The sequence below is a fragment of the Genypterus blacodes genome, unplaced genomic scaffold, assembly GCF_046128005.1.
Source record: "Genypterus blacodes isolate CSIRO-AG114 ecotype Tasmania unplaced genomic scaffold, CSIRO-AGI_Gbla_v1 ptg000133l_1, whole genome shotgun sequence".
Classification (NCBI taxonomy): Eukaryota; Metazoa; Chordata; class Actinopteri; order Ophidiiformes; family Ophidiidae; genus Genypterus; species Genypterus blacodes.
In genome coordinates this window covers 5,641,278-5,665,506 of record NW_027466935.1, presented here as the reverse complement: position 1 = coordinate 5,665,506, position 24,229 = coordinate 5,641,278, and the positions used below count along the sequence as shown (strand labels likewise).

The 24,229-nt window shown below is 42.5% G+C and overlaps 4 protein-coding genes across 6 annotated transcripts; 3 read left to right on the top strand and 1 right to left on the bottom strand.

Annotated features, from left to right (window-relative positions):
• The first annotated feature begins 123 nt into the window (after positions 1 to 123).
• dmtn (dematin actin binding protein) lies at positions 124 to 8,398 on the top strand. The gene is made up of 15 exons (XM_076164026.1): positions 124 to 235; positions 2,278 to 2,334; positions 2,777 to 2,857; positions 2,991 to 3,134; positions 3,291 to 3,335; positions 3,571 to 3,679; positions 3,799 to 3,843; positions 4,043 to 4,174; positions 4,315 to 4,412; positions 4,537 to 4,642; positions 4,726 to 4,775; positions 5,419 to 5,464; positions 6,352 to 6,419; positions 6,862 to 6,942; positions 7,157 to 8,398. Exons 2-15 carry the CDS (start codon positions 2,326 to 2,328, stop codon positions 7,268 to 7,270), a joined length of 1,128 nt encoding a protein of 375 aa, XP_076020141.1. The 5' UTR covers positions 124 to 235; positions 2,278 to 2,325; the 3' UTR covers positions 7,271 to 8,398.
• A 348-nt stretch (positions 8,399 to 8,746) lies between these two features.
• Positions 8,747 to 15,506, top strand: helq (helicase, POLQ like). Of its 2 annotated transcripts, XM_076164372.1 has the most exons (18): positions 8,747 to 9,306; positions 9,385 to 10,009; positions 10,126 to 10,304; positions 10,399 to 10,599; positions 10,682 to 10,754; positions 10,839 to 10,936; positions 11,191 to 11,289; positions 11,579 to 11,724; positions 11,817 to 12,056; positions 12,162 to 12,303; positions 12,385 to 12,489; positions 12,957 to 13,155; positions 13,246 to 13,403; positions 13,517 to 13,615; positions 13,898 to 14,071; positions 14,179 to 14,292; positions 14,975 to 15,109; positions 15,252 to 15,506. In XM_076164372.1, the coding sequence occupies exons 1-18, from the start codon at positions 9,172 to 9,174 to the stop codon at positions 15,333 to 15,335; spliced, it is 3,006 nt and encodes a 1,001-aa protein (XP_076020487.1). In that variant the 5' UTR covers positions 8,747 to 9,171; the 3' UTR covers positions 15,336 to 15,506. The 2 variants fall into 2 exon arrangements, with proteins under 2 accessions (XP_076020487.1, XP_076020488.1); XM_076164373.1 differs by lacking the exons at positions 14,975 to 15,109; positions 15,252 to 15,506 and adding an exon at positions 14,624 to 14,917.
• Positions 15,507 to 15,960: 454 nt separating this feature from the next.
• Positions 15,961 to 21,906, top strand: hpse (heparanase). The gene is made up of 12 exons (XM_076164106.1): positions 15,961 to 16,285; positions 17,196 to 17,317; positions 17,468 to 17,596; positions 17,681 to 17,854; positions 18,339 to 18,510; positions 19,084 to 19,131; positions 19,302 to 19,395; positions 19,477 to 19,583; positions 20,004 to 20,118; positions 20,735 to 20,859; positions 20,940 to 21,086; positions 21,424 to 21,906. The coding sequence occupies exons 1-12, from the start codon at positions 16,068 to 16,070 to the stop codon at positions 21,581 to 21,583; spliced, it is 1,611 nt and encodes a 536-aa protein (XP_076020221.1). The 5' UTR covers positions 15,961 to 16,067; the 3' UTR covers positions 21,584 to 21,906.
• A 60-nt stretch (positions 21,907 to 21,966) lies between these two features.
• On the bottom strand, positions 21,967 to 23,998 carry LOC143011289 (myosin light chain 5-like). Of its 2 annotated transcripts, XM_076164108.1 has the most exons (7): positions 23,010 to 23,998; positions 22,812 to 22,919; positions 22,661 to 22,736; positions 22,471 to 22,575; positions 22,315 to 22,393; positions 22,181 to 22,229; positions 21,967 to 22,083 (listed from the first exon to the last, which is right to left on the bottom strand). In XM_076164108.1, exons 1-7 carry the CDS (start codon positions 23,010 to 23,012, stop codon positions 21,979 to 21,981), a joined length of 525 nt encoding a protein of 174 aa, XP_076020223.1. In that variant the 5' UTR covers positions 23,013 to 23,998; the 3' UTR covers positions 21,967 to 21,978. The 2 variants fall into 2 exon arrangements, with proteins under 2 accessions (XP_076020223.1, XP_076020222.1); XM_076164107.1 differs by having other exon boundaries at positions 22,661 to 22,919; positions 23,010 to 23,996.
• Positions 23,999 to 24,229: the final 231 nt, after the last annotated feature.

Genomic DNA, 24,229 nt, shown 5'->3' with positions numbered 1-24,229 from the left:
TGCCTACCAGGCTTAAAAGAGCGGCCACAGCCAGGTTCAGGGTGAGTGTGGCGTCGTACCTTCACCTCCTTCTCCATCCACACTCCACCCCCTCCACCCCCTCCTCCTCCTCCCCTCCATCCTCCTCCTCCCCTCCATCCTCCTCGGCGCTGACAGCGAAGGAGCGTCACTGAACGCCTCCTGGATGCATCTACACTGAGAGCAAGCGTTGCGCTTTATTCCTCGTGTTTAGCAGGTAGGCATGTTTGCACATTATTCCAAGGATCAAATTGTATTCGCGGGGTATGCAGGTGATATTTTTTAAGGATTTGCGGCCGACGCACTTGTGTCCTCGCTCTCCCCTTCATCCGGGCCGTTGAGTCTCAGATAGGCCAGATGATCGAGCATCAACGACTGTGATGCTGTAACATCCATACTGCAGCATGAGGAGAATCGAGGCCTCATAACAAATGAAGCTGACTTGATTTACTTGCGTTTTGATCGACCGAAGCGTTTCACAATGAGCACGGGAACGTCTTGGAGCTCATTCTCACTGTACACAGCTCTGTTTGTGATCTACGTAGATCCGTGGTAGATCAAACAGAGAGCATGGCAACAATTTGCTTCTTGGCCAGAAGTTAAAGGTCCGTTTCGAGATTCTATAAATACAATGATTACATACAATCTCTGGAGCTGAGACATTATTTCTTTTCAAAATACTTAATTTAAAAAAAAGTGTTTACAAAATGTGTTGACAGAGCTTATAGGGAGTTGCTTCCCCCAAATTACTTACAGGTGGCTTTGAGTGTAGCGAATTTCTTCTGCTATTGGAATAGTAATAATTGTTTTTCAGTACATACATCTGCATTGCTTATAAACAACGACAAACAAGAAAAGATTGTGATTTGGATGCAAACCCACAACCCTATTAGTGTAGTGTATACGTTTTATCGTCATACATTTCTGAACAGAAAAGGCAGACTGATGTGATCTGTTATTGGTTCATGTAAGAAGTCCTCCATGATATGGCAACATTTTTACCAACCAACTGCAAAGTCTCTCTCTCTCTCTCTCTCTCTCTCTCTCTCTCTCTCTCTCTCTCTCTCTCTCTCTCTCTCTCTCTCTCTCTCTGTCTGTGTATGTGTATGTGTGCTTAGTGACTAATGGGCCACACACAGAGAGCCACAGCTTCATTGATCGCACCATGGCAGTTAAAAGCTCTTAGTGATCAGATTTTGACTTCTCCTCCCCCGCTGACTGCTGGACACACGGTGCACTCAGACTCTGGCTCTAGTCAGATGGGTGGATTACAGTCAGTATCAGCCCCTCTCTGACGGCAGATACTGACAGAGAAACAGCCTCAACAGCATATATCTGTACTCAGCTGGAGGATACATTACACTCCCACTGCACACACACACACACATTGGTACAGGATGAGGCCTGGTTTCCAGCACTGAGGTTGGACAGCAGAACGATTCATTTTCCTTGCACCGTATGCTGACATGTTATGAGTTGATGACATGTGATGGTTAGGAGGAGATGAGAAATAAGGGAAGGTGACCCTCCCAGCATTGCTCCCTTGGTCTCCTGAGGGAGCAGTGTAAGTAACCATAACCACAGCAATAACTGTTAGGGACTGACTGGGCGTTGGCCCAGCTGAGTGTGCTGATAAACAGCCAGGGAAGGGAGGAGAGGAAGTGTGAGTGGAACGCGAAGAACAAGGGTGAAATGGAGATAGGGGGAGATGCAGATGAAAGAAGAAATACAGGGTTTTTAGAGGTGAACAGAAACACATCAAGGAGGGAAGGAAGGCGATCAGAAGAAGCGGAAATCATTCAGCAAAGGATATCCTCCCTGCAGGAGGATCTGTGGAGTCTAGCTTGTTGTTTAGGAACAAGGTTCCTGTCCTCTAGACTCTGTGCCTCCCACCATGTGCTATGACTGATTGGATACAATGTGAATGTATGAGGTTAGGGTATGAGGTTATAAAATGTATTGTACATACTTCTAGGTTCAGTTTAGGTGAAGCAATTTTGCTCAGACAAAACCTGAATACTCCAAATAGTGTAGTAATGTAGTAATGTTGTACTCGATTACCAATGCAATGAAAGAGTATTAGTAAAACTTGTTGGACAAATGTCTTGTTTGTCTGTAAACCCCAGCCTCTATTTCCCTTCTTTATTGGCTTTGATCCAAAAAGGAATGCCCAAAAATATCAGCTTGTGATCAAATGTATTAATGAATTTGAGGATAGTTTCTACTTTACTATCTTTTTTCTCTCTCTCTTTATCTCAGTGTTTTCCTCCAGCTGGTAAAAACCAAAAAGAAGATCTTTCTTCAGTCATGCAGAAGGTAATCTGTTATGTGCATCTTACACACCTGCTGCTCTTCATAAATACCAGTGACAATGACACACACCACAGCTCTGCACGTCTCCCATCTGTCCCTGCTCTACTAACACCTGAGGAGGTCAATCGGGTTCCCTTGATAAAGAGTTCAGACACTGACAATGCTAAACACACCCCACTTCAGTAATCAGGCAGTGGCAGAGTGGGGAGACGTGAGAAATGTAGCACTGTGACCCTCAGTAGCAGGATTGGGAATCATGCGTTAGGCTCAGGTACAGGTACTGTTAAAGCAAAAACTCAAAATGGGGAAGCTAAAGTTGTACTTAAATACAATACTTATAGAGTGATTGCACTGGATTACTTTCCAGCGATGGTAATGGTACTTGTAATGAGTTTCTGTTATGAATCTGCCCTCATGTGCTCATCTGTTTGTGATGGTTTCACAGGTAGAGGGAAGGGTGACCCCAGTACACCCGCCTTCATCCAGGGTCTCAAGCACCCCAGGGTCACCTGCTGCTGGCATCACAGTAATCATACTCTCATACTAACTCAAAGACTGTTCATCTATCAGTGCACACACACACACACACACACACACACACACACACACACACACACACACACACACACAGTCATCTCTTGGTGGTGTGTCTTCTTCAGGCCCGTGTGAATGACCAGGTGGTGGGCTACAGAGACCTGGCTGCTTTGCCCAGAGATAAAGCCATCCTGCAGGTGGAGAGGCCAGACATGATGACCTACCAGCCCCACCTCACCTTCTCTCCACTCGACCCCCCACGCAGAGAGGTACACACACACACACACACACACACACACACACACTACTGGGGGAGAACAGTAACTTTGGTCACTTTCATAACTGTAACCTTAAACCGCATCATTGGATTTATCATATAGTTTGTATTCTTAAGTGTTGATGTTTTCCATTTTTCTTATCTGCAGCGATCTCTGTCTCCTCCATCCACATCTACAACAGCATCTCCAGAGGTGAGACACTGGCGGGGCTGTAACCTGGTTTGCTGTGTCAACCATATCTGAATTTTTTTTACCAGTCGAGTGCATGAACTGCATCACACAGAGAGTCTTGGATCTGCATTATTAATGTGTCTCTGATCTCTGAGTCTCAAAAGCAAACAAACGGAATGGGCATTAAGAAACTATCATACAAAAATAGAACATCCAGAGATCCACAACTGTCTTCAAAGGGAATTATCTTTTTCAGGTGAAGGAACGCAGAGCAGAAAGTGACAGTGGTTCTCCTGGAGGATCCACGCTGCAGCTTCACGCTGAACGCAAGATAAGCACCAGCCTGCAGCACTTCCACAGACCAGGTACACATCATATCATCATCATCAGCAGCCATACAAGCCTCCACCGCTCAGGTTTTAATCTCCAGGTGTGTATTACCCAGCATGAATGACAGCTGATCTCTGAAAAAAATGTTTTTCAGATATTGGCATCAACATGTACAGGAAACCTCCAATCTACAAGCAAGGTAACAACAACAACAACAACAACAACAACAACAACAACAATAACAGCAGCTCACTGCTTCACTTCACACACATCTGCATTCAGCCTTTTTACACTGAAATGACTTCATGTTCTCTCTCTCTCTCTCTCTCTCTCTCTCTCTCTCTCTCTCTCTCTCTCTCTCTCTCTCTCTCTCTCTCTCGCTCTCTATCTCTCTCCAGATGTGGCTAAACATGTGGAAGGGAGTGTTATTGAGTCATCCAAGTTCCCAGCAGCGCAGCGCCCAGATCCTAACCAGCCCTCTAAGATAGAGACTGAATACTGGCCCTGTCCTCCCTCATTGGCTGCTATGGGTAACACACACACACACACACACACACACACACACACACACACACACACACACACACACACACACACACACACACACACACACACACTCTCTGGGTTTGACTTTGTCACTGCGCCTAATTTTATTATTACATCTTCACAGAGATTGAGTGGAAGAAGAAGAAAGAGTTGCAGGAGGAAGATGAGTTTGAAGACCTGACGGATGAAGCCAGGATGTTACAAGAGCAGGAGCTGGAGAAGGTGTGAGAGCATGAGGAATAACTCACCTCCTCACAGAGCAGTAAACTGGGATGATGACTGATGCTCTCTGTCTGTGTGTGTGTGTGTTTGTGTGTGTGTGTGTGTGTACCTGTGTGGGCTCCAGATCAAGTCCAACCTGGGACGTCTCATCATGAAGGAGGAAAAGGAGAAGGCCACTCATTTTCGGAGGAAGACACAGTCACTGCCGGACAGAACACACATGCACACCAGTAAGGCTGCCAGCTGTCAGGTGTGTGTTTAGGATTCATGTCAGCTCTGATCTCACTGGTTTTCTGCTTTCTGCTGCTTTCAGGTTTGTTAACAAGTGCAACAAAGTCACCAACACACTCAGGCCTGACAAGGGTAAGTGTCTGCAATGTGTCCGTGTGTGTTTGTGTGTGTGTGTGTGCATGTTCATTGAGGTTAATTCAGTAGAACTGGTTTATCATTGCTATATGACCACTGTGGGAGATCAGATAACTGTTTATGATCACAGATGACACATGGCATTGCAAATTGGACAAATTACATTGCAAGTGTTCTGTTGTGATTTGGAAGGGCGTGGGCGAGCAATGCTCCATAGTTTATTAGTATGCAGTCCAGATGATGTCATTGATGTGGGGCTCCATGGAGACTGGGGAATCCAGAATAATATCAAGGCTTTTAAGCGGATTGCCTCAGTTCTGTCAGACAGTGAGGAGGTGGGCTTGGCTGGTGGCGGCTCGCTCGGGAGGACGTGTACAGCTGTAGATCATCAGTGTGGTTGTGAGTGCGAAGACTGTGTGTGTGTGTGTGTGTGTGTCATTAGTGGTGCCTCTGTGCTATAGTCGTTGCGAAATCCTGAATGGAACGATTCCGGCAGGTTATTGGATTCAAGGTAGGACTGATGTTGGATGGCAGCAATCCATTCTGGGGTCTTAGCCATGAAAGGGAGATTGAGATTTGAACGACACACTTTGTTATGTTAATGACAGAAAACCTAAAACAGTTTGTATTTTGTTTGCAGATGCAGTCTGCAGAATTTTCTACAGATGGAGATAAGAGTCAGCTAGGTAGGTTTCCTATGCAATAATGCAAAATCATATATACACATGATATTTAACAGTGTCAAATAAAGTTGAAGATGATGACGGAAAACATAGATTCACATTTTAAACTATGATCTGGACATTTAATATACTCAATAACTAGAAGAGCATTATATTGAATTACTAATGACAACAAAGTGCAGACATTTTGTCAGAAATCAGACACACACACACACACACACACACACACACACGCACACACAAGGCTGGTACCACTTACAGTGTTAACTTATTCAGTGAAACACAATTATCTGACGAGAGTTAAAGTGGAAAGGCTGATATGGAGTGAAACAGGATGATGATGATGTCATGCCATGCACTGGACCTCACTCTCTGATCTTTTCATCATCATGATTTTGCAGCTTCTCAGGTAAGCCTGGCATCTGCTCAAAGTCTGTGTGTGGCATGTGCATGACCAGCAGCACCGGCACTGAAGTGTGTTTGCTACTCTGCAATCTTTACTGGGATTGAGCGGCTACAAGCTTAAAATAACCTCACCTGACACAAAGCCCCAGGGGTTTCCAACCCTCTAACCCTGTTTGATCTGAACATCCCAGAATATCGGCTGTGAAATCCTGTGTTTGCACATTTGTGTGTGTGCTTATTTTGCATCTTAACAACACTGCTTACTTTTGAGTTGGCATCATTGTTTTATGGGGGTGTGTGATTACCAGATACTGTAGAAATAGCTTTCATACGGTGTGTGTGTGTGTGTGTGTGTGTGTGTGTGTGTGTGTGTGTATGTGTGTGCGTGCGTGCGTGCGTGCGTGCGTGCGTGCGTGCGTGCGTGCGTGCGTGCGTGCGTGCGTGCGTGCGTGCGTGCGTGCGTGCGTGCGTGCGTACGTGTGTTTAGAATGGAGAGGCACGGAGGGAGCGGTTGGACAGAGGAAACTCCCTGCCCAGCATCCTGGAGCAGAAGGTGAGCATGTCAGTCAGATGCCATAGCAGCAACAATGCTACTGCTACGACTCATGATGATGGTAATACTACTACTATTAATAATAATTACAATAATGTAAATAAGAAGGGGTATTATTGCAAATCACAATTTAATAATGGTGGAAATGGATGGAGCTCTGTAGCTATTGAAGACATGTTAAAACACTCATGGAGGTATTTAGATGAACACAAAGGAGGGAGGTACCACACACACACACACACACACACACACACACACACACACTCTCTCTCTCTCACAGTTCAACTTACACATCTCAAATTAATAATCAGCACACAACAAACAATCTTAACATGTGGGAAAATAAACAGGAAACGATTAACAAACCTTTCACATCTTTGTTGTTTGATAAAGGTTTTGACTGCCATTGACTCAGTATGTTGTGCTTATCTCTCATGCAAAGATCCATCCCTATGAAGCACTCATTGTGACCCACAGAGGGCGCTCTAAGCTGCCACCAGGAGTTGACCGTATGCGACTGGAGGTGTGTATTGGTTAGCTAGTGTGTGTAATCTTTGGGTCTGACTGGGCTTCTAGTGGATGGTTGCCGTATTATTTAAAGGTGTGTAAGTGAGGTAGAGTTCTGAAGGAGTGGGTGGAGTGAATGAGGCTGATGATACATGTGAGAGAGGCATGACAGGATGAAGGAGGCCAATCGTGGTTTGGGTTTGAACCATCTTAGTGGTGTCTTTTCTCAGAGACATCTGACTCCAGAGGACTTTGAGCGGGTGTTGGGGATGCCGATGGCGGAGTTTGATCGCCTGTCGTTATGGAAACGAAATGAACTGAAGAAGAAAGCCTCACTTTTCTAACAGGAAATGGCTTCATTCCTTCACTGACTTGATGAGAGAAAAGAAAAGACAGAAGATCATATATACAGCGTGATTCTTCACACAGACATAGCCTCCATTGAACTAACCAGTCACATCTATGGATATGTGCCAGCCACATGGAGCAGGAAATGCTGGTCCTGACTAACCCTTCACTGTTTAACCTGAACCCATAACCTGATCCCCACACACACTCCTACATGCTATCTGTGTCTGCACCTGTAATCACTTGTAATTGCTTGTAAAAGGGTTTTTGTTTTCCAAACAAACATCACCATTCACATCATTTGTTTGTTGTTGTTTATTACAGCGAGTTGGATGTACTACCAAGGAAAGTTCGAGACTTGCTAGTAAAGGCTTGAAGACGTTTCCCCTCTCATCAGAAAGGCTTCTTCTGCTCTGGCAGACTGGTGGAGATTCCCAATGGTTGAACCTCTGAGAGTTGTGGTCAGGGTGGTTGATACTCCTGAATAGTCATAATCAGGGTCGTTGATACTCCTGATCAGTCGTAACCAGGGTCATATTCCTAAATAGTCATATAAGATTGATGTTGATCACTCTAACGACCATAATTTACAACAAGGTGGACTAATCAGGAATATCAACTACCCTGATCAAGCCTTTACAGCAAGTCCAGTTCCCTAAGATGAACTTTCCTTGGATCCTATGAACCTGGATGACTGAGAACAGTCACAGACAAGTAAAGCTCATGTACAAAATGTAACTGATTTTGTATGAAAGCTTGTGATAGATCTGTTTATATCTACATTCATGATGAGTTGCACTTTTACTTATTTGACGATTGTATTTGAATGAACTGTTGCTTCTGTGAACTGCTGTTTATAATTTGAAAATGTATCGTTTTTTGTTGTAGATTTTTTAAAATTCCTAGCTCTAACATACTATCCTGCAAATATTTAACATATACATCCGTTCATAATAATCACAATGGTAGCAAGCATCTATACCGAATCATGTCTTGAGGTAGAAAAGCATCTCTACTGTTCAAACAACTAAAATCTGCTGTATGATGATGACGTTTTTGCTCAGCACATCAACCTGTCATTTATTTATGTTGTACAAAGTGAGGGAGTCAAATAAACAAGTGAAAATGTGTGGGTGATTGATCTTTGGTGTTTCTTGATTTGCATTTTTCTATTAGTCTGTACGTTTACTCATCTACTACCGTAAAAACTACAAAAGCTGCGCCGGTTAAAATAGAAGCGCCCCGTCAGGTTTGAAATCACAACCTTCTGTTTTTTGTTGTAGCCATTCGGGTTCGTATAGGACGGATTCTTGGTCCGGACTGGGACCACGGTCCGCTTGTTGGTGACCTATGCCTTACAGGGTCTCTTATTGTCGTTTTCAATTTTACTCTAGTTACTTTACTGCTGAACATCCGGCTAATAATCGAAACATTTATTTTGTTAACTTCACTTCCGCTTCAAGTGAAGGAAGTGACGTAACCCTCCGTCAGGTACTGTTGACAGATTCAAAAGTGACGCTGGCTCGTTTGTAGCCTGCAACATTAGCTATTAAATGGGGATTCAGTCAGCTTTGCGCATTTTTGGACTAAAGAATTTGACTTAGAATTTCAGCTGTTTTCCGGAATTCGCAGTGTGAATAGAGATAAAAGGATTTGACGGAAGAAGAGTCGGAAGGAAGCTAGCATTCAGTAAATGACTGAAATGCCTGGTGTCTTGTTTTTAACATTAGCACTCTGCTTTAAACTGCAAAGGCTGATATATACAGACTCCAGTTGATATAGTTTTTTTGTAAGCTTTTCTGCTTTATTTTTATTTTTTAAATTGAGTTTATTTAATAGAAACCGAGCCGAGATTGGATTTGGCATTATTCAGTTGATATTCTGAGTTTATGCAATAATGAATGCAGAAACCCAAGGAATTAAAGCAAGAAGAGTGTCCTCTAAGAAGAGGTCAAGGAATGATTTTGAAATTCCCCTGGCTCCTGCTAAAAAGGAAAAGCCTGAAACCATGGCTGATAGGAAAACTGCTGAGGTAAGTTGTTTTGGACTGAGCTAAGGCCATGGATGTCATTTTTGTAGATGTCAAATAATGTGTTTATCTTTTTGGCAGTATTGCAGTGACAATGAAGATCTATTTGGGGATTATGACAGCATCCTCAATGACAGCTCCTTCATGGCAAAACTGGACGATGCAGAACAGAATGAAAGGCAGGGTGACTCTCAGTCTCAACCTGTCCATAAACAAGAGGATGGCTTCACAAAATGCTTTTCAACTTTTCAACCATCTCAAGGTAGTGTTTCCACCGGTGATGATATTCTTACAGACTCCATCCTGGATGACTTCACAGACGGACCCTCGGAGGACTTACCAGACTCACAGAAGGATATACAAAGCTTTGACAATCGTAATAGGAACACCTCTACACCTTTTAAAAGCAATGAAAGGACCAATAAAGCTGAAACACAAGGGCAAATCGAAAATACAAAAACATCCCATCCCAGAAGGAGCATGACGGATCAGTTGAAGAGAGCGATGCTTTGCAATGCGGCGGCTCCTTCTAGTGTTTCACGAACTGTAGCTCTGAAGGAAGCTGTGGTTTCCGAGGAGATGAGTGTTGCCATGCAGGCGATGGAAACCGTATCCGTGGAGACAACAGACCTTGGGCCTTTCTTTGGGCTTCCCACCAAAGTGAAGGATCTGATGTACAAACTTAAAGGAATCACAAAATTATACGGTAATTCAGTTGTCATCTTTTTTTTTTCTTGTTTTGTAACTAAACCCAGCCTAGTTGCCATCTAATACAAGCAACACCAGAGTTATATGTGTGTTTTTGGGGGGGTGGGGTTTCAGATTGGCAAGAGACATGTCTGGACCTGGACTGCGTTCGTGAAAGGAAGAATTTGATTTACTCTCTTCCCACCAGTGGCGGGAAAACCCTTGTAGCTGAGATACTCATCCTCAGAGAGCTACTTTGCCACAAGAAAGACTGTCTTTTCATCCTACCGTACATATCACTGGTTCAAGAGAAGGTAGGGCACCTCAAACACGGACTACATAGACTTCTCTGAACACTAGTGCGATCATTTTTTCATCTATAACCCCAATTTTGTCTCATTTTTGCAGGTGCGTGGGTTAGCGAGCTTTGGCTTGGACCTGGACTTCATGGTAGAGGAGTACGCTGGTAGCAAGGGCAGGTTCCCTCCAGTAAAGAGACGAAACAAAAGGTCTCTGTATGTTGCTACGATAGAAAAAGCCCACAGTCTAGTCAACTCTCTGATAGAGACCAGCAGGCTAGACGTCCTAGGACTGGTTGTTGTCGACGAGGTACAAAGACACTTTTTATATCATGAATTTGAACTATGAAAGAATTATTTTTGATGGCAAAATGTCCTTCTTCCATTTACAGCTTCACATGCTGGGTGATGGCAGCAGAGGAGCGATTATTGAAATGACTCTTGCCAAAGTTATTTACATGAGCAGTAAGTTGCCTGCCGACCGAGATCAATTTGACTTTTCTCACCGTTTTGGAATGAAATCAACGAGCCGAGTCCTTTCCCTTTCAGAAACGACGCAGATCATCGGGATGAGCGCCACTCTGGGAAACATCAAAGACATTCAGACATTTTTGAGAGCTGAAAACTACAGTAATGACTTCAGACCTGTATGTGACTATGTAATCTGTTTAATGACATTAATGCCTTGTCTATGTGTGTGTACTTCAGCTCATGTTCACGTATATTGTTGTTAGTCTAAACTACTCTTTCAAGAATCCTGTATTGGAGTAATTTCATGTTTGAATGCAGCCATTTACATTCATGTCACAGACTTATCAACTCTACTTATTCTATATATTCTTAAAAATCTGCCTGACTAGTATATGTATTCAACCGTTTTTGTATTGACCTTCCACTGTAGGTTGAGCTAAAGGAATATGTGAAAGTGAACGAAACTATCTATGAAGTCGACCCAAAGGAAGAGGAATGTTTCAGATTCTCGCGTGTTCTCAACTTCAAGGTAAGGAAGACATTGTGTTTGTCTGTATGATCACACGACCAAAACATGACATTTTAAAACCGACCCAAGCCTAATCTTAGAAAGTACAAGCTCCATTCTGAGGTAGGCACTGTCCTGGGTCCTCTCTGATTTAGCTCATGGGTTTGATCCCACTTGGTCCATTTAGAGAAAGTAGAAAGGTTAGATACATGATTTCTTCAGGACTTAAATTGATTGTTGGGGAAATTCTGGAGCATTTTCGGTAATATTTGGTGTATGCTCATGTCTTACTGTGTGTGTTCCCCCACAGTACTCCAGTACGATGCAGAAGGTGGACCCCGATCACATTATCGCTCTGGTCACAGAAATCATTCCAACGCATTCATGCCTTGTCTTCTGCCCCACCAAGAAGAATTGTGAAAATGTCGCAGAGATGATTTGTAAATATCTGAAAGGGTAAGTTGAGTAGCTGGCTGGGATTCCATCTGCTCTGCTCTGCTCCGCCCGGTTCTGATGCTGGTCCTGATTCAGGCTTTTCACTCTTACAGGGAGTTTCGACAGCACAAGGAGGCAGAAAAGGCTTTGCTGCTGAGAGAGCTGAGGAACAGCGGGAACGGCTCAGTTTGCCCGGTGCTTAAGAAGACGGTGCCTTACGGTTTGGCCTATCACCACAGTGGGCTGACCACTGAGGAGAGGAAACTAGTGGAGGAGGCCTACTCCAACGGGACTCTCTGTCTCCTGGCATGTACCTCCACACTGGCTGCAGGGATCAACATGCCAGCCCGCAGGTCAGTGAAGAACTTTCAGATGGATTTGATTTCTGAGAGATGGAAAATGCTTCTTACAGCTGATCTTTTCACAACCAACACAAACTGTTTTTGTCCACAAACCAGAGTGATTCTGCGCTCCCCTTACCTGGCCGCAGACTATCTGAAGAGGAGCCAGTACAAGCAGATGGTAGGAAGAGCTGGCCGGGCAGGAATAGACTCTATTGGAGAGAGCATCCTCATCCTACAGGAGAAGGACAAGATTGCGGTAACTGCATTTAGCATTAGCACGCACAAGTAAATAAGAGTTTAGGCATCTGTCTGTATTGATGTATTTTGTGTCTTTCAGGCTAAACAGCTTGTGTCCGCCCCAATGGAGAACTGTTACAGCAATTTGTTACTCAACGATGGAAAGGGCATTCTGAGTCTCATCCTATCTCTCATCGGGTTAAATGTAAATCCCTCTCTTATTGATTGTTTAGTTTGGCACGCTGTCTAGGAGAAAATTCATGTTAAAGTCTCACCCACTGCTGAAATCACACACACACACACACACACACACACACACACACACACACACACACACACATAGATTTCTCCTCTCACATACCTTTGGCAAAGACAACAAGTACATCCAGTGCTTAGACCAGTCCCACAACATAAAGATGATGTTAATTGAGCTTTATGTTCCCTTAAATTGTGGTATTTAAAGTAGCAGCAGCACGATCATCCGTCTTGCTTGAAGGCCCGCCTCTTCCTTGACATAATTACCTCTGACACACACCACAATGTATGAATTTAACATGAATTTGGCCTAGATGGTGTAGACGAAGTCAAGCATCCATTCCACATTCATCCAGCTCATACGGCCAAATCTACACACAGTATCTCTTAATAATCTCTTGTTTTGGCTTCATGTAGATCACAAAGTCATTAGAGGAGGTGAGAAACTTTCTCCGTGGCACCCTGCTGTACGTGCAGGAGAAGCAGCTGTGTGTGGAGACGAGCCTGTGGGACAGAGTGCAGGAGTGTGTGGGGCTCCTGAGGGAGAAGGGTCTCATCACAGACGCACACGGTGAATCTCTGCTCGTCACAAGGCTGGGAAAAGCGACGTTTAAAGGTAAGTAGCTCAGACGTCAGGGTTAGAATTTGTAAAATTGCTTTATTTGATATGCTTATTACTGAGTTTTCATATTTCTGCTGTCCCCAGGTTCAGTGGATCTAACTCACAGTGACGTGCTCTATAATGACCTCTCCAAAGGTCTGGAGGGTTTATTACTCAACAGTTACCTCCACCTGGTCTACCTGGTTACCCCATATGATATCATCTCCCAGTGTAAACCCGACTGGATGATTTACTTAAGACAGGTAAAGAATCCAACGTCCTCACGTCATTCTAAGATATCCTGAGGCAACACGTTTCAATTCAAAGTGTCAGGAAATGAGTTTTTGAACGAGTATATTGCTGTCGACTATTGCAGTTCACCCTGCTGTCCGCCGCAGAGCAGAAGATGTCCGCAGCGCTCGGAGTGCCGGAGAGTTTTGTGACTAGAAAGGCTGCTGGTCAGGCTTTCAGGAAGGTAAGGAACTGGAAATGTGAAGATTTGTTTTCTTATTTCTCACCTGCCACCCCTAAAAAGTGTTGTGAAAGGGGAGTGGAAAGCAACAGTGGTGGAAGACGTTCTCTGAGTCTTTACTTAAAGGTAGCAAAACCATAGTTATAAGTCAACATCCTGAATTCAAAGTTACCGTAAACTTCTGAGCATCATTCTTACACCTCACTTGAACTTGGACTCACAATGGTTAAACTGATAATACAGTCACATATGCCAGATGTCTGTTTTGTCTTTGGTTTGTTTCAGAACATGAACACTGTGGTTGTGAGGCGCTTGTACTTGGCCCTGGTGCTTTTTTCGGTATTGAAGGAAACAAATTTGTGGAGCATCGCAGAGAAATTCCAGCTGAGCCGAGGCTTCATCCAGACTTTGCTCAGCTCTTCCTCTGCCTTCTGTTCCTGTGTACTGCACTTCACAGAGGTATTATCAAAACACACGTGTCTGTATCGGCCCCGCACAGAAGATGGCTGAGCTGATCTGAGCTCTGTTAGGGACGATCACTTGCTAATGCCTTTCCTCTGTGATAGGAACTTGAGGAGTTTTGGCCTTTTAAAGCTCTCCTGACAGAGCTGGTGCGAAGGCTGAGCTACTGCGTAACGGCTGAACTTATCCCTTTGATGGAAGTTGCTGGGGTCATGGAGGTGAGCATGGCTTGTCTGGATAAAAGGCTCAGCCACGATATTAGAAATAACAGCAAATACTAATGGCTATTTTGTACATAAGCACCAATACAATCTTCAAACCGTAGGGGCCAGTGCTGCTCGGTCTTGATTGAGCACCGACTGATTGAAAATGAACAGAACTGACACATTACTAACAAATAACAACGTCCTGAACAAAATTATTAATACCCTGTAGATGTGACAATAAATAATTTGGATTATAGTGATAGTTCATTCTTTAACTTAATCATGCTTGGCAAATAGCTTCTTCCTTATCTTCTCAGACAACTCTCCTCTTTTGTTCCTCTAGTGCGTGTTCATTGTGCATGCAGTGATTCCAAACAGCACAGGCACAACTTCTCTTTAACGGGCTGAATGATTGATTTGAACATCGAAGACACCTGGGACACTAATTAAAGAAATGAGTCACATTAGTCTACACCACTACTACCCCATTATTTTCTATTGTTTTGATTTTTTCCCAGGCTACATCATCACATGTCATCAAACAAAGCTTTTATGGGAAAACCGCATTGGCCAAGAATTGTCTGTGTTTGTCCAATTGTGTGTGTGTGTGTGTTGGGGGGGGGGGGGGGGGGGGGTGGAGGTGATTTGTAAGTAATATATATAATATTTAACACAACAAGTTTCCTTTCTTTAGTCCAGAGCAAAGCAGTTGTACAATTCTGGCTATAAGACCCTGGCTCACCTGGCCAACGCTGACCCTGGTGTTCTTGCCAAGACCATAGAAAACCTCTACAAGAAGCAGGCCGACCAGATCGTGGCCTCTGCAAAAGTAAATATATTCTTTTAGCCTATTTGAACTTTGCACCATGTTTTCTCAATGACTTATTTATAATTGACATGCATCATTCACGACACTTATACCAAACTGAAGCGTTGTTGCTTGTGTCAGATGACGTGTTTCCCCTTTTTAGATGCTTCTGAATGAGAAGGCTGCAGCTCTTCAGGAGGAAGTAGACGACTTGTTGATGATGCCACCGGATCTCCCTCAACTGTAAAAGCACAATAAAGAATTTGAGTTCATTTATTACAGAAAAATGTTGTTTTTATTCTTCCATTCAGTTAGTGCACCAGCTCAACTGCCCTTGATGTTTTAGTCATAGGACAGTCAAGGGTTTCATGTGAGGCAAGAGAGGTTGATCACAATGTATAAGACAATATTGCACAGAATAAATGATTGCACTTAATTCATATAATTCATTCATATAAGAATAAATAGAATTTAAATAGAATGTGTCCAGAAACACCTTTTAGAGATATACATTATCTAATGATCTATCATCATGGATGACGTAGCCGCTGTTCCCTTCCTCATGGGGGATGTTGGGCTTCTTTAAATGCTCTGTATGTAAAGTGGCTTGAGTTAACGTTTGTTGTGATTTGGCGCTTTATAAATAAAGTTGAATTGAAATTGAATTGAACAATAAACATTCACGTCTAGCTAGGAATGATTTACAAAACGGCGATAACAGATCAATCAAACATTAGAGCTTGTGATGGCGTGTGTGTGTGTGTGTGTGTGTGTGTGTGTGTGTGTGTGTGTGTGTGTGTGTGTGTGTGTGTGTGTGTGTGTGTGTGTGTGTCACACCCGGACTCTCAGCACATGCAGCAGCTGCGAAACTAAAAACAGGAAATGAGGTGCGCGGTCTGAGCCTGATGGGACTAAAGTGAGCCTTTGGGTGCTCAGTGAGATTTAGGTGCTCAGTGAGTACGGTTTCTGCTCTGCTGTCATGAAATCAGTCGTACTGGTTGTGATCTTCCTCTCGTTTCATTCAAATGGATTTCATATTGAGGCAAACAGGAGGTCTACATCAAACCACATGGATTTAGTGGATGTGTTCGTTGAAGTGGATTTGTCCGGACCGCTCCGCACGGTGAACGATCACTTTTTGTCTGTGGCCATAGATGCCAGTCTAGCCGCGGAGGAGAAGTTTATGGATCTATTAAGGTAAGTAAATGTACCACTTTGTTTGTATCAATGCACCTCACATACCTCCGTCTGTAAACAAAACAAGAGGCTTACCTGGACTAGAACACTGGCTGATACAACACAGAGCTCATATGGGGTCAATATTAGAACTCTATTGAAGTATGGAAGCCTATTGGCAATTAATCAGGCCATTGGTCATTGTGAGGAATTGGTCCATCCATCTGTGGTTCTGTTTCTCTGCTTTGAGACGTGTTGGATGGATGATTGCTCCTCTACAGAGTCTAAGCTCTTAAATTTCATTGTGTGTTGTACCAGAAACCAAACTGCTTACAAAGCCTTTCATCTTTAATCCATAACGTTTAAAGAATTGGATCTTTTATCATCTTATCTTTGTTGTACAATCAGAATCTCTCAGAAAGCTCTTTAGTCATCCTGTTAGGTCAACAAAACAAACCAAAACACGATAAAAGGCGTGAAGTTTGACATTTCTATGACATTCTAAAATGTCCTGGACCATTGTTGACAACCTTTACAAGTTACCTTTACAAGTTATTTATGAAAAGATCTGTGATAATGATTAGAACAATTGTATTTTCAAAGGGTTGTCAGTAATATTGTCCAGGACATTTTGAAGTAAAACTTGCTCCTGTTACAGCTGCAGCCAATATTATTAAGAATTTTAAGATCCATGAGACTTAAGCGAACTTCTCTGACATGGCAGCAAGAGGAACAATGAATCAAGATTGATTGAACTGTGGAGGAAGAATCAAATTCCACCAACTGTGCAGAGAAAACGCAACCTAGTCTCACCCGGAGTTACACAAAGAGCTTGATTGAAGCTTTTGCCTCATTGTGCTTTGCCACCAAATCTGAGATTAACACATTAACATAGTTCTGCACGCCATTTTCCCCTTTTGTGTTTTTACAGCTCTCCAAAGTTAAAGACTTTAGCAAAAGCTTTAGCCCCGGCATTTCTGCGATTTGGTGGAAATAGACAAGACTTCATGATTTTCACGCCTCTGACGCATCATCAGAAAAACGTCAGTGCAGGTAAGTTCACACGTTGCAGATTGTTGCTGGATCATAATAAGGCCAATAAGAGAAACCTCTATCTTCACTCAATAAATAATGTTTGGTTCCCACAAATGTGTGAAAGAGCAAGTGACCTGTGTCAATGCGTTAATGTTCTTTTGTTGTTAGAACACACCTGTGAGGATCTAGAGTTGCCCCCTATGCTGGAGGACAGGCTGAAGAAGGAATGGACTCAACAGGAGGGATTCCTTTTGAAAGAGGATCTGCAGAGAAAATACAAACAAGTGAAGTTCACAGGTATGACAATACTCTCCCGCCATCACCCTCATATAGTTCAAGTCCACAGCTCTGATGATGACTGAACTCATTGTCCTTTGGTAGAGTACACTGTGGATCTGCTGTACTCCTTTGCCAACTGCTCAGGGATGGATCTGATCTTCGGGCTCAATGCGCTGCTCAGGACAGCTGCCAACGTGTGGAACAGCAGAAATGCCAAATCCCTGATGCAGTACTGTGAATCTCAACAGTACAGGATGTCTTGGGAGCTGGGCAACGGTACACTGATTACAGCTGATTTGGCTTTAATTTTGACATATATTCAACATAAAATAGGTTTTTGTTTGGCTGATTAATTCAGTTATGTTGTGGTAATTAAACCTAGCCTGGTATCGTCATTAACACAGTCCCTCGTGTCACTCAAGTTTAATTTCCTCATTATTAAGTGCTTTCTGACGTCATCATACAAAGCCATCTGTCAGTAAATAAAAAAAGGAAGTTGTGGAATTGGGCAAAGGCCATAAGGACCCATAATTCCTATATTATGAGCACTAGTTTACACTCTCAGAACATGCATTAATGTCTCTTACATAACATGAATCATTGTTACGGAAACACTTTCCTCAGCTAGGCATAAATCCATACCCTTCCCTCTAGCGTCCATAATATTGTGACCTATATGAGAAATTCTAATTGTACAATATCTTTTCAGTGCCACGGGTCAGAGTATGAAGTCTGCAGTGTTTTGTCTGTCCGTTGCCAGAGCCAAACAGCTATGAGAAGAAGGCAGGCATCCGAGTGGACGGCAACCAGCTCGGCCAAGACTTTGTCCATCTCCGAGAGATACTGTCCGAATCTAAACTTTACAACAACACAGGACTGTACGGCCCAGATGTCACCCAGCCACACGATCGCAGGAGAGACCTGCTGGAAGGGTGAGAGCTGTACCCATCCGTACCTTTCTGTCTTTACTGTATATGTGAAGTGAGCTGGACTGTAGAAACCTGAGTTCGGAAACAAACGCTGGACTGAACTGTGCGGAACTGAGCACTTGAAAGTAATGCAATGAAACTGAACTGAGCAGCCCTTCAGCAGGGTAATTGAATCCCATGTGAGCTGCATACCATCGGTAATGTAATCTAGAGGCATTAACCGTGAAACTCCCATAAGCCATCACAACTTGTTGGTTTTGCTGTTGCCAACATGGTAAGTATTGTTAGTACTGTGTTGTTTTAAGTACTAGATAAACAAATTGCTTCCAAACCACACATGACCTTGTGGTGGCGCAGTGTTTCAAACCATTGCCTCACTAAAAGAAGGTCCTGGGTTTGAATCCCATGCCAACCCATGTCCTATGTCTGTGGCGTTTGCATGTTCTATCCGTGTGCTACACCCGTAGTTTAGTTGTGCTTCTCAAATAACAACAACGTTTTCTTCCTCTTTTTTCCCCTCCCAAGTGGAGAGGTAGGCTGGTGAAGTACATTCTGATTTTCTTTGTTTCCTTGTAGGTTTTTGGAGAGTGGAGCGAAGGCTATTGACGCATGCACCTGGCACCAGTGAGTTGATCTCTGATAACCCTAACCCTAGGGATGGAAGCCTAACCCTAAGTCTAAGCCTAATCATTACACTGTTGGCTGTAACATTTGTCCTTCACAACCTTTACATTTAAGTTTCTGACATTTCACATAGCCTGCTTTCATTTCTTCAATATCTTCCTATTTCCTAGTTATTATGTGAATGGAAGAGACACATCTCTAGAAGATTTTCTGGATCCTGAGGTTCTGGATACTCTAGCCTTAAGGACAAATGAAATCTTGGAGGTAATGCCGTGGATTTTGAACCAGTAAATCCAGTTTATTATGCATTGTTAAAGTGCCGCTTTGTTCTGATGCCTGGTTTAGAAAGTAGAGCTGGTGTCTCCTGGGAAGTCAGTTTGGCTGGGAGAGACTAGTTCTGCCTATGGAGGTGGAGCTTTGGGTCTGTCTGACACATTTGTAGCAGGATTCATGTGAGTACTTCATAAGGTAACTCCTTAAATGCAAAGTTCCCTTCTTTACCGAACCTGATGTGTAATATTTAATCAGCATTAGCTTCAATATATGGAAGTAATCTAAAGGTAAGTAAGTATACAGTGTATCTCATATTGAAAGTGATAAATCGGCACAAATTGTGAAATGTGGGAATTGCCTCTGACATAAATTCACATGGAAGTCGGAGGTTTTTGAGTTCCCCATTGTGATTGATGAAGCAATGGTCTGGTTGGCTTCTTATGACAATAGCAAAAAGCAATAAGGACTCACGTGGAGCTGTGGAGTGTTTTGATTAACATAGATAAGAGAGGAAAAATAGGTTTCCTTAGCCATTTGTGTTTTGACATTACACAGTTGAAATGAAGCTCCTGTAATATGTCCCGGTGTTTTCCATGCAGGTGGCTGGATAAGTTAGGCCTCGGAGCCAAACTGGGCCTGGATGTGATCATCAGACAGGTTCTCATTGGTTCCGGCAGTTACCACCTGGTCGATAACAACCTGGATCCACTTCCTGTGAGCCTTTCACCACCACATTCATTCTATTGTTTACAACCTCTGTCCATTCCAGTTTATCTAGCTGTTTGTATGTTAGGTAGCAGAACTTTGGATGTCATTTCCACTAGTTTGAATTTTTAGTTTATTACTCTTCTATTCCCTCACCTGAAATAACCCTGTTTAAACAAATGAACCGACAAACAGGAACTCCTTGACAGAGGTTTGTCATGGGGAAAAACCCCATTTCTCTACTGGCAAAAAGCGTTTGACCTTCCTGTGACTTAAAGACTGTATAAGAACCTAGTGACTGCTCAGAATTATAAGGTGTACTAGATACAGCTATCAAATGGTCACAGAACAGTCACAGCTAATTCAGATGCCTTCTACAAGTAGAGAAATGTGTGTTTTCCCATGACAGGTATAAAAACATACAGGGGGAAATAACCTCCTGGACAGATATGATTACTTGTCTGGTATGCGTATCACCCTGGTCTTATAGTTGGACAGCAAATCTTCAAAGATATGGCCACTGTTTTATAGATATTGAACATTTTGTACAATCATAAAGAGATTGATGGTAGATGAGTTTGGAACACATGAAGGAATGCTCACTCATGGCTGTGTCTTCTATCAGGACTATTGGTTATCAGTTCTCTACAAGAGACTTGTTGGACCAGAGGTTTTGGAAATCGAAGCGTTTTCCAATTTTCTCCAGGGAAAAAGAATAAGAGTGTATCTGCATTGTTCTAACCGGAAGAGGTATTCACATTTTTAAATGATTTTGTTAGTTAAACCTCTTCTTGACCTGGTTAACCAGTTTGCTTGCTCTGTAATTTCAGCTACGGAAGTGGAGCAGTCACATTGATGGCCTTGAACCTCAGCGGGCATCCAGCCAGGATCTCTGTGCCTGCACGCATGTCTAACAGCACAGTGGAGGCTTTTGTCCTCCAGTCTGACCCGCCTGGAGAGGAAGGGCTCTGCTCCAGGTGCAAAGGGCCCTGCTATATAACAATTTAACAATTTATGACCGTCCAGACATTCTGTTTCATCACTGAAAGCTGTTTAGCAATCTTTTTAAAGTATCAAACCTTTTAATCTCTTAGAAACTCCCAAACCCCTAAACCAGGTACTGTAGCTCCCCCTATAGATGATTCCATGTACTCTCCCAACTTTGAAACAGCTGTAGCTTCAGTTTATAATCATTGGCATGTTCACTAACCAATCAGCACAGCTTCACTTTTTAGAACACCCAGAATTATTTTACAATTAGTTAGTTTACAAATGTCTGTGATACTGTAAGTAACCTTGTGTCGTATTCTACAGGTCTGTTACACTCAACAGAGAATTGTTGAAGATGGTGGATGACAAACATCTTCCTGAGCTTAAAGGAACCAGTCTGGCTCCAACTGAATACCTACAAATCCCTGGATTCTCTTTGGCCTTCTACGTCCTGCCAAACGCTCAGGCGCCGGCCTGCCGGTGACCTCAGCAGGAGGAGGGCACCGCTGGGACATGAACATGAACTCACAGTGTCATCACTCCTGCCTGCTGCCACTGGTTGCTGCTCATCGCTGCTGTAGAATAACTTGATGTCAATCGACTCGGCTACATGGACTTTACTCTTTACTGGGGGGTTTTGTTGTGTTTTTCAAAGTAATTTATTTCATAAGGCCTGTGGTACTCTAAGCAATTGCAAGGAAATAAAGTTTACAATGTAAATCGACTGAAAAAACACAGAAAACATTTGTGAATTAATCGTTTGTCATCTTTATTGTAAGGCAGAGAACTGCGCCGTTGAGGTTTTAATGCTTACATTCATTGTTGAGAGAGACTGGAGTGGAACATAAATTTCCAGTATACACATAGATATCATGATGTTTACGATTCTTCCTGTTCCTCTCCATGTGTGATAATGTAACACAGAGATTTGTAATCCAAGTTTCCTGTAGCATCAATATTGGATGACTGGAACATCTGCTTCACCTAAAATTAGACACTTGATGAGAGACTTTCACTGTTTTACTGAACCATAGCAATGAAGGAAAACTAATTCCCAACCCCTTTATGCAAAGATCTTTACCTCCTCTGATGTAAAGCGGTCTGCTTGTGTCATCAGTAGATTCTGTAATCTGAGGAAATAGCTTGCTGTTAGGATCAGAAGGATTTGTTAATGCTGGGAAAAAAAAGGTTTTAAATCCTGAAATAGACACTTACTCATCCCTGTGTACGAAGCCTTTGGCATCGGGATCGAACAATTTGAAAGCATTGAGGATGGTGTCTTCAGGGTCTGTGCCTGTATACAACATCAAGTGTGCTGCTTAGCCCAGTGTTGTTCGTATTTAATAATTCACTCTTTTAGGAGAATCTCACCATGTAGTTTTTCTCCAAACAGGGTGAGGAACATGGTGAAGTTAATGGGACCCGTGGCTTCTTTCAGCATGTCTTCAAGTTCATTGTCTTTCACGTTGAGCTTACCTTGAGACATAAGATCAACATGAATCAACATCCAGATGAAGCATCATACATATATTACTGTACAGCCATAATCGTTGCTACAAACCCAAAGATGCATATGTGTCCTTGAGATCTTCTTTGTCAATGAATCCGTCCCGGTTTTGGTCAATAAGGGTGAAAGCCTGATGAGAAGGATTTAGCCGTGTTACTAAAATGTTTAAACTAATCTTAGAAACATGTTGTACGCAGAACTTTACCTCTTTGAACTCCTGGATTTGGGTTTGTTCAAACATGGAGAAAACGTTGGAAGATGCTCTCTGGGCCCGTTTGGCGCCTCCTTCCTTCTTTTTGGTCTTCCTGCTTGCCTATGTGGAATATCCAAGTAATGGAATGAATGGTTAACTGAGCATTGAGTCATTTTGATACATAAAACAAGTGAAATGCTTCATACATACCATCTCTCTCTCTCTGTGTGTGTGTGAGGCTGCGGCTTCAGTGAGTGCTGCCTAATGATTTGGGAACAGAGATCTTAAATACAGCAGCTGTCCGGGGTGGAGTAATGACATGTGATGATAGCACATACGAAGAGGGATCTCAGGAGGACAAATCCTGATCTAACGGGACCCTCAGCCATGCAAACTTCCCCATACATGGGCAAGATGGCAAAACAGGAGGCCCAACAACTGCTGTTGCTGATCAAAACCTTTTAAAGTGTTACATTTCACAGTGGAGAGGCACACAGAGCAGTGAGCTATTCTGAAGCGTTGAGCCTTGATTTCTGTGTCATATTGAATAAATACATTCCACCTTTTTTGTGTTTTATCAATGTATCAAGTTGTTAAACATATTATTTAAATACACTATTACATTTCTAGTTGAAATAGTTCATGCTATCTAATAATCGGATTATTTGGCTTTTTGTACTACAATAATAGAAGCAGAAGTTAATTTTTGCTACACATCCCATTATCATTCATTTCGTTCAAATGTGTGTTAATGTTTCTATGATATTTCTGAAATGTACTCTCAGAAATACTTCACATACACATCTATCCCTCTATCCCTCTATCTATCTATCTATCTATCTATCTATCTATCTTACCATCATATTTTGATTAAGATTTTGCTTTTACTTCTATTTAATTGCTCATCCTTTGAATTACTCGAATCACACTTTTAGAGTATGTTTACAAGATTATCCTCTGAGCTCCATTGCATATTGTTATCTCCACTGCTCTTATTGTGCCTGGTGTCTCCGTTTGCCTCCTGTCCTATCATTGTGTATTATCTGCACTTTGATTAGCGTCCACGTGATGGCACTATAGTCATGTTTGTGTGCGTAAATTTAGCCTCGCCTGTGACTTTATTCTGGTTTATGAGGAAAACATATCTGGTAGAGCATTAATTATAATGCCATTATGAGTCTGTTGTTATATTGAAAGAAAAAGCTCTTCTTAAACTCTTCTTAATTTATTATTTTTCACACTTCTCACTGCACACCTAGTTTTGGATTTTGCTGAAAAATATCGATTCCTTATGACAAAGTGACTCACAAATTATAAGATTGTATCATATAGAAAAATAATAATGATTACGATGATTATCACCATTATTATTATTAGTATGACTGATTTTAGTATTTTTGGGATTATTATTTCAACCAAGCTATGAACGG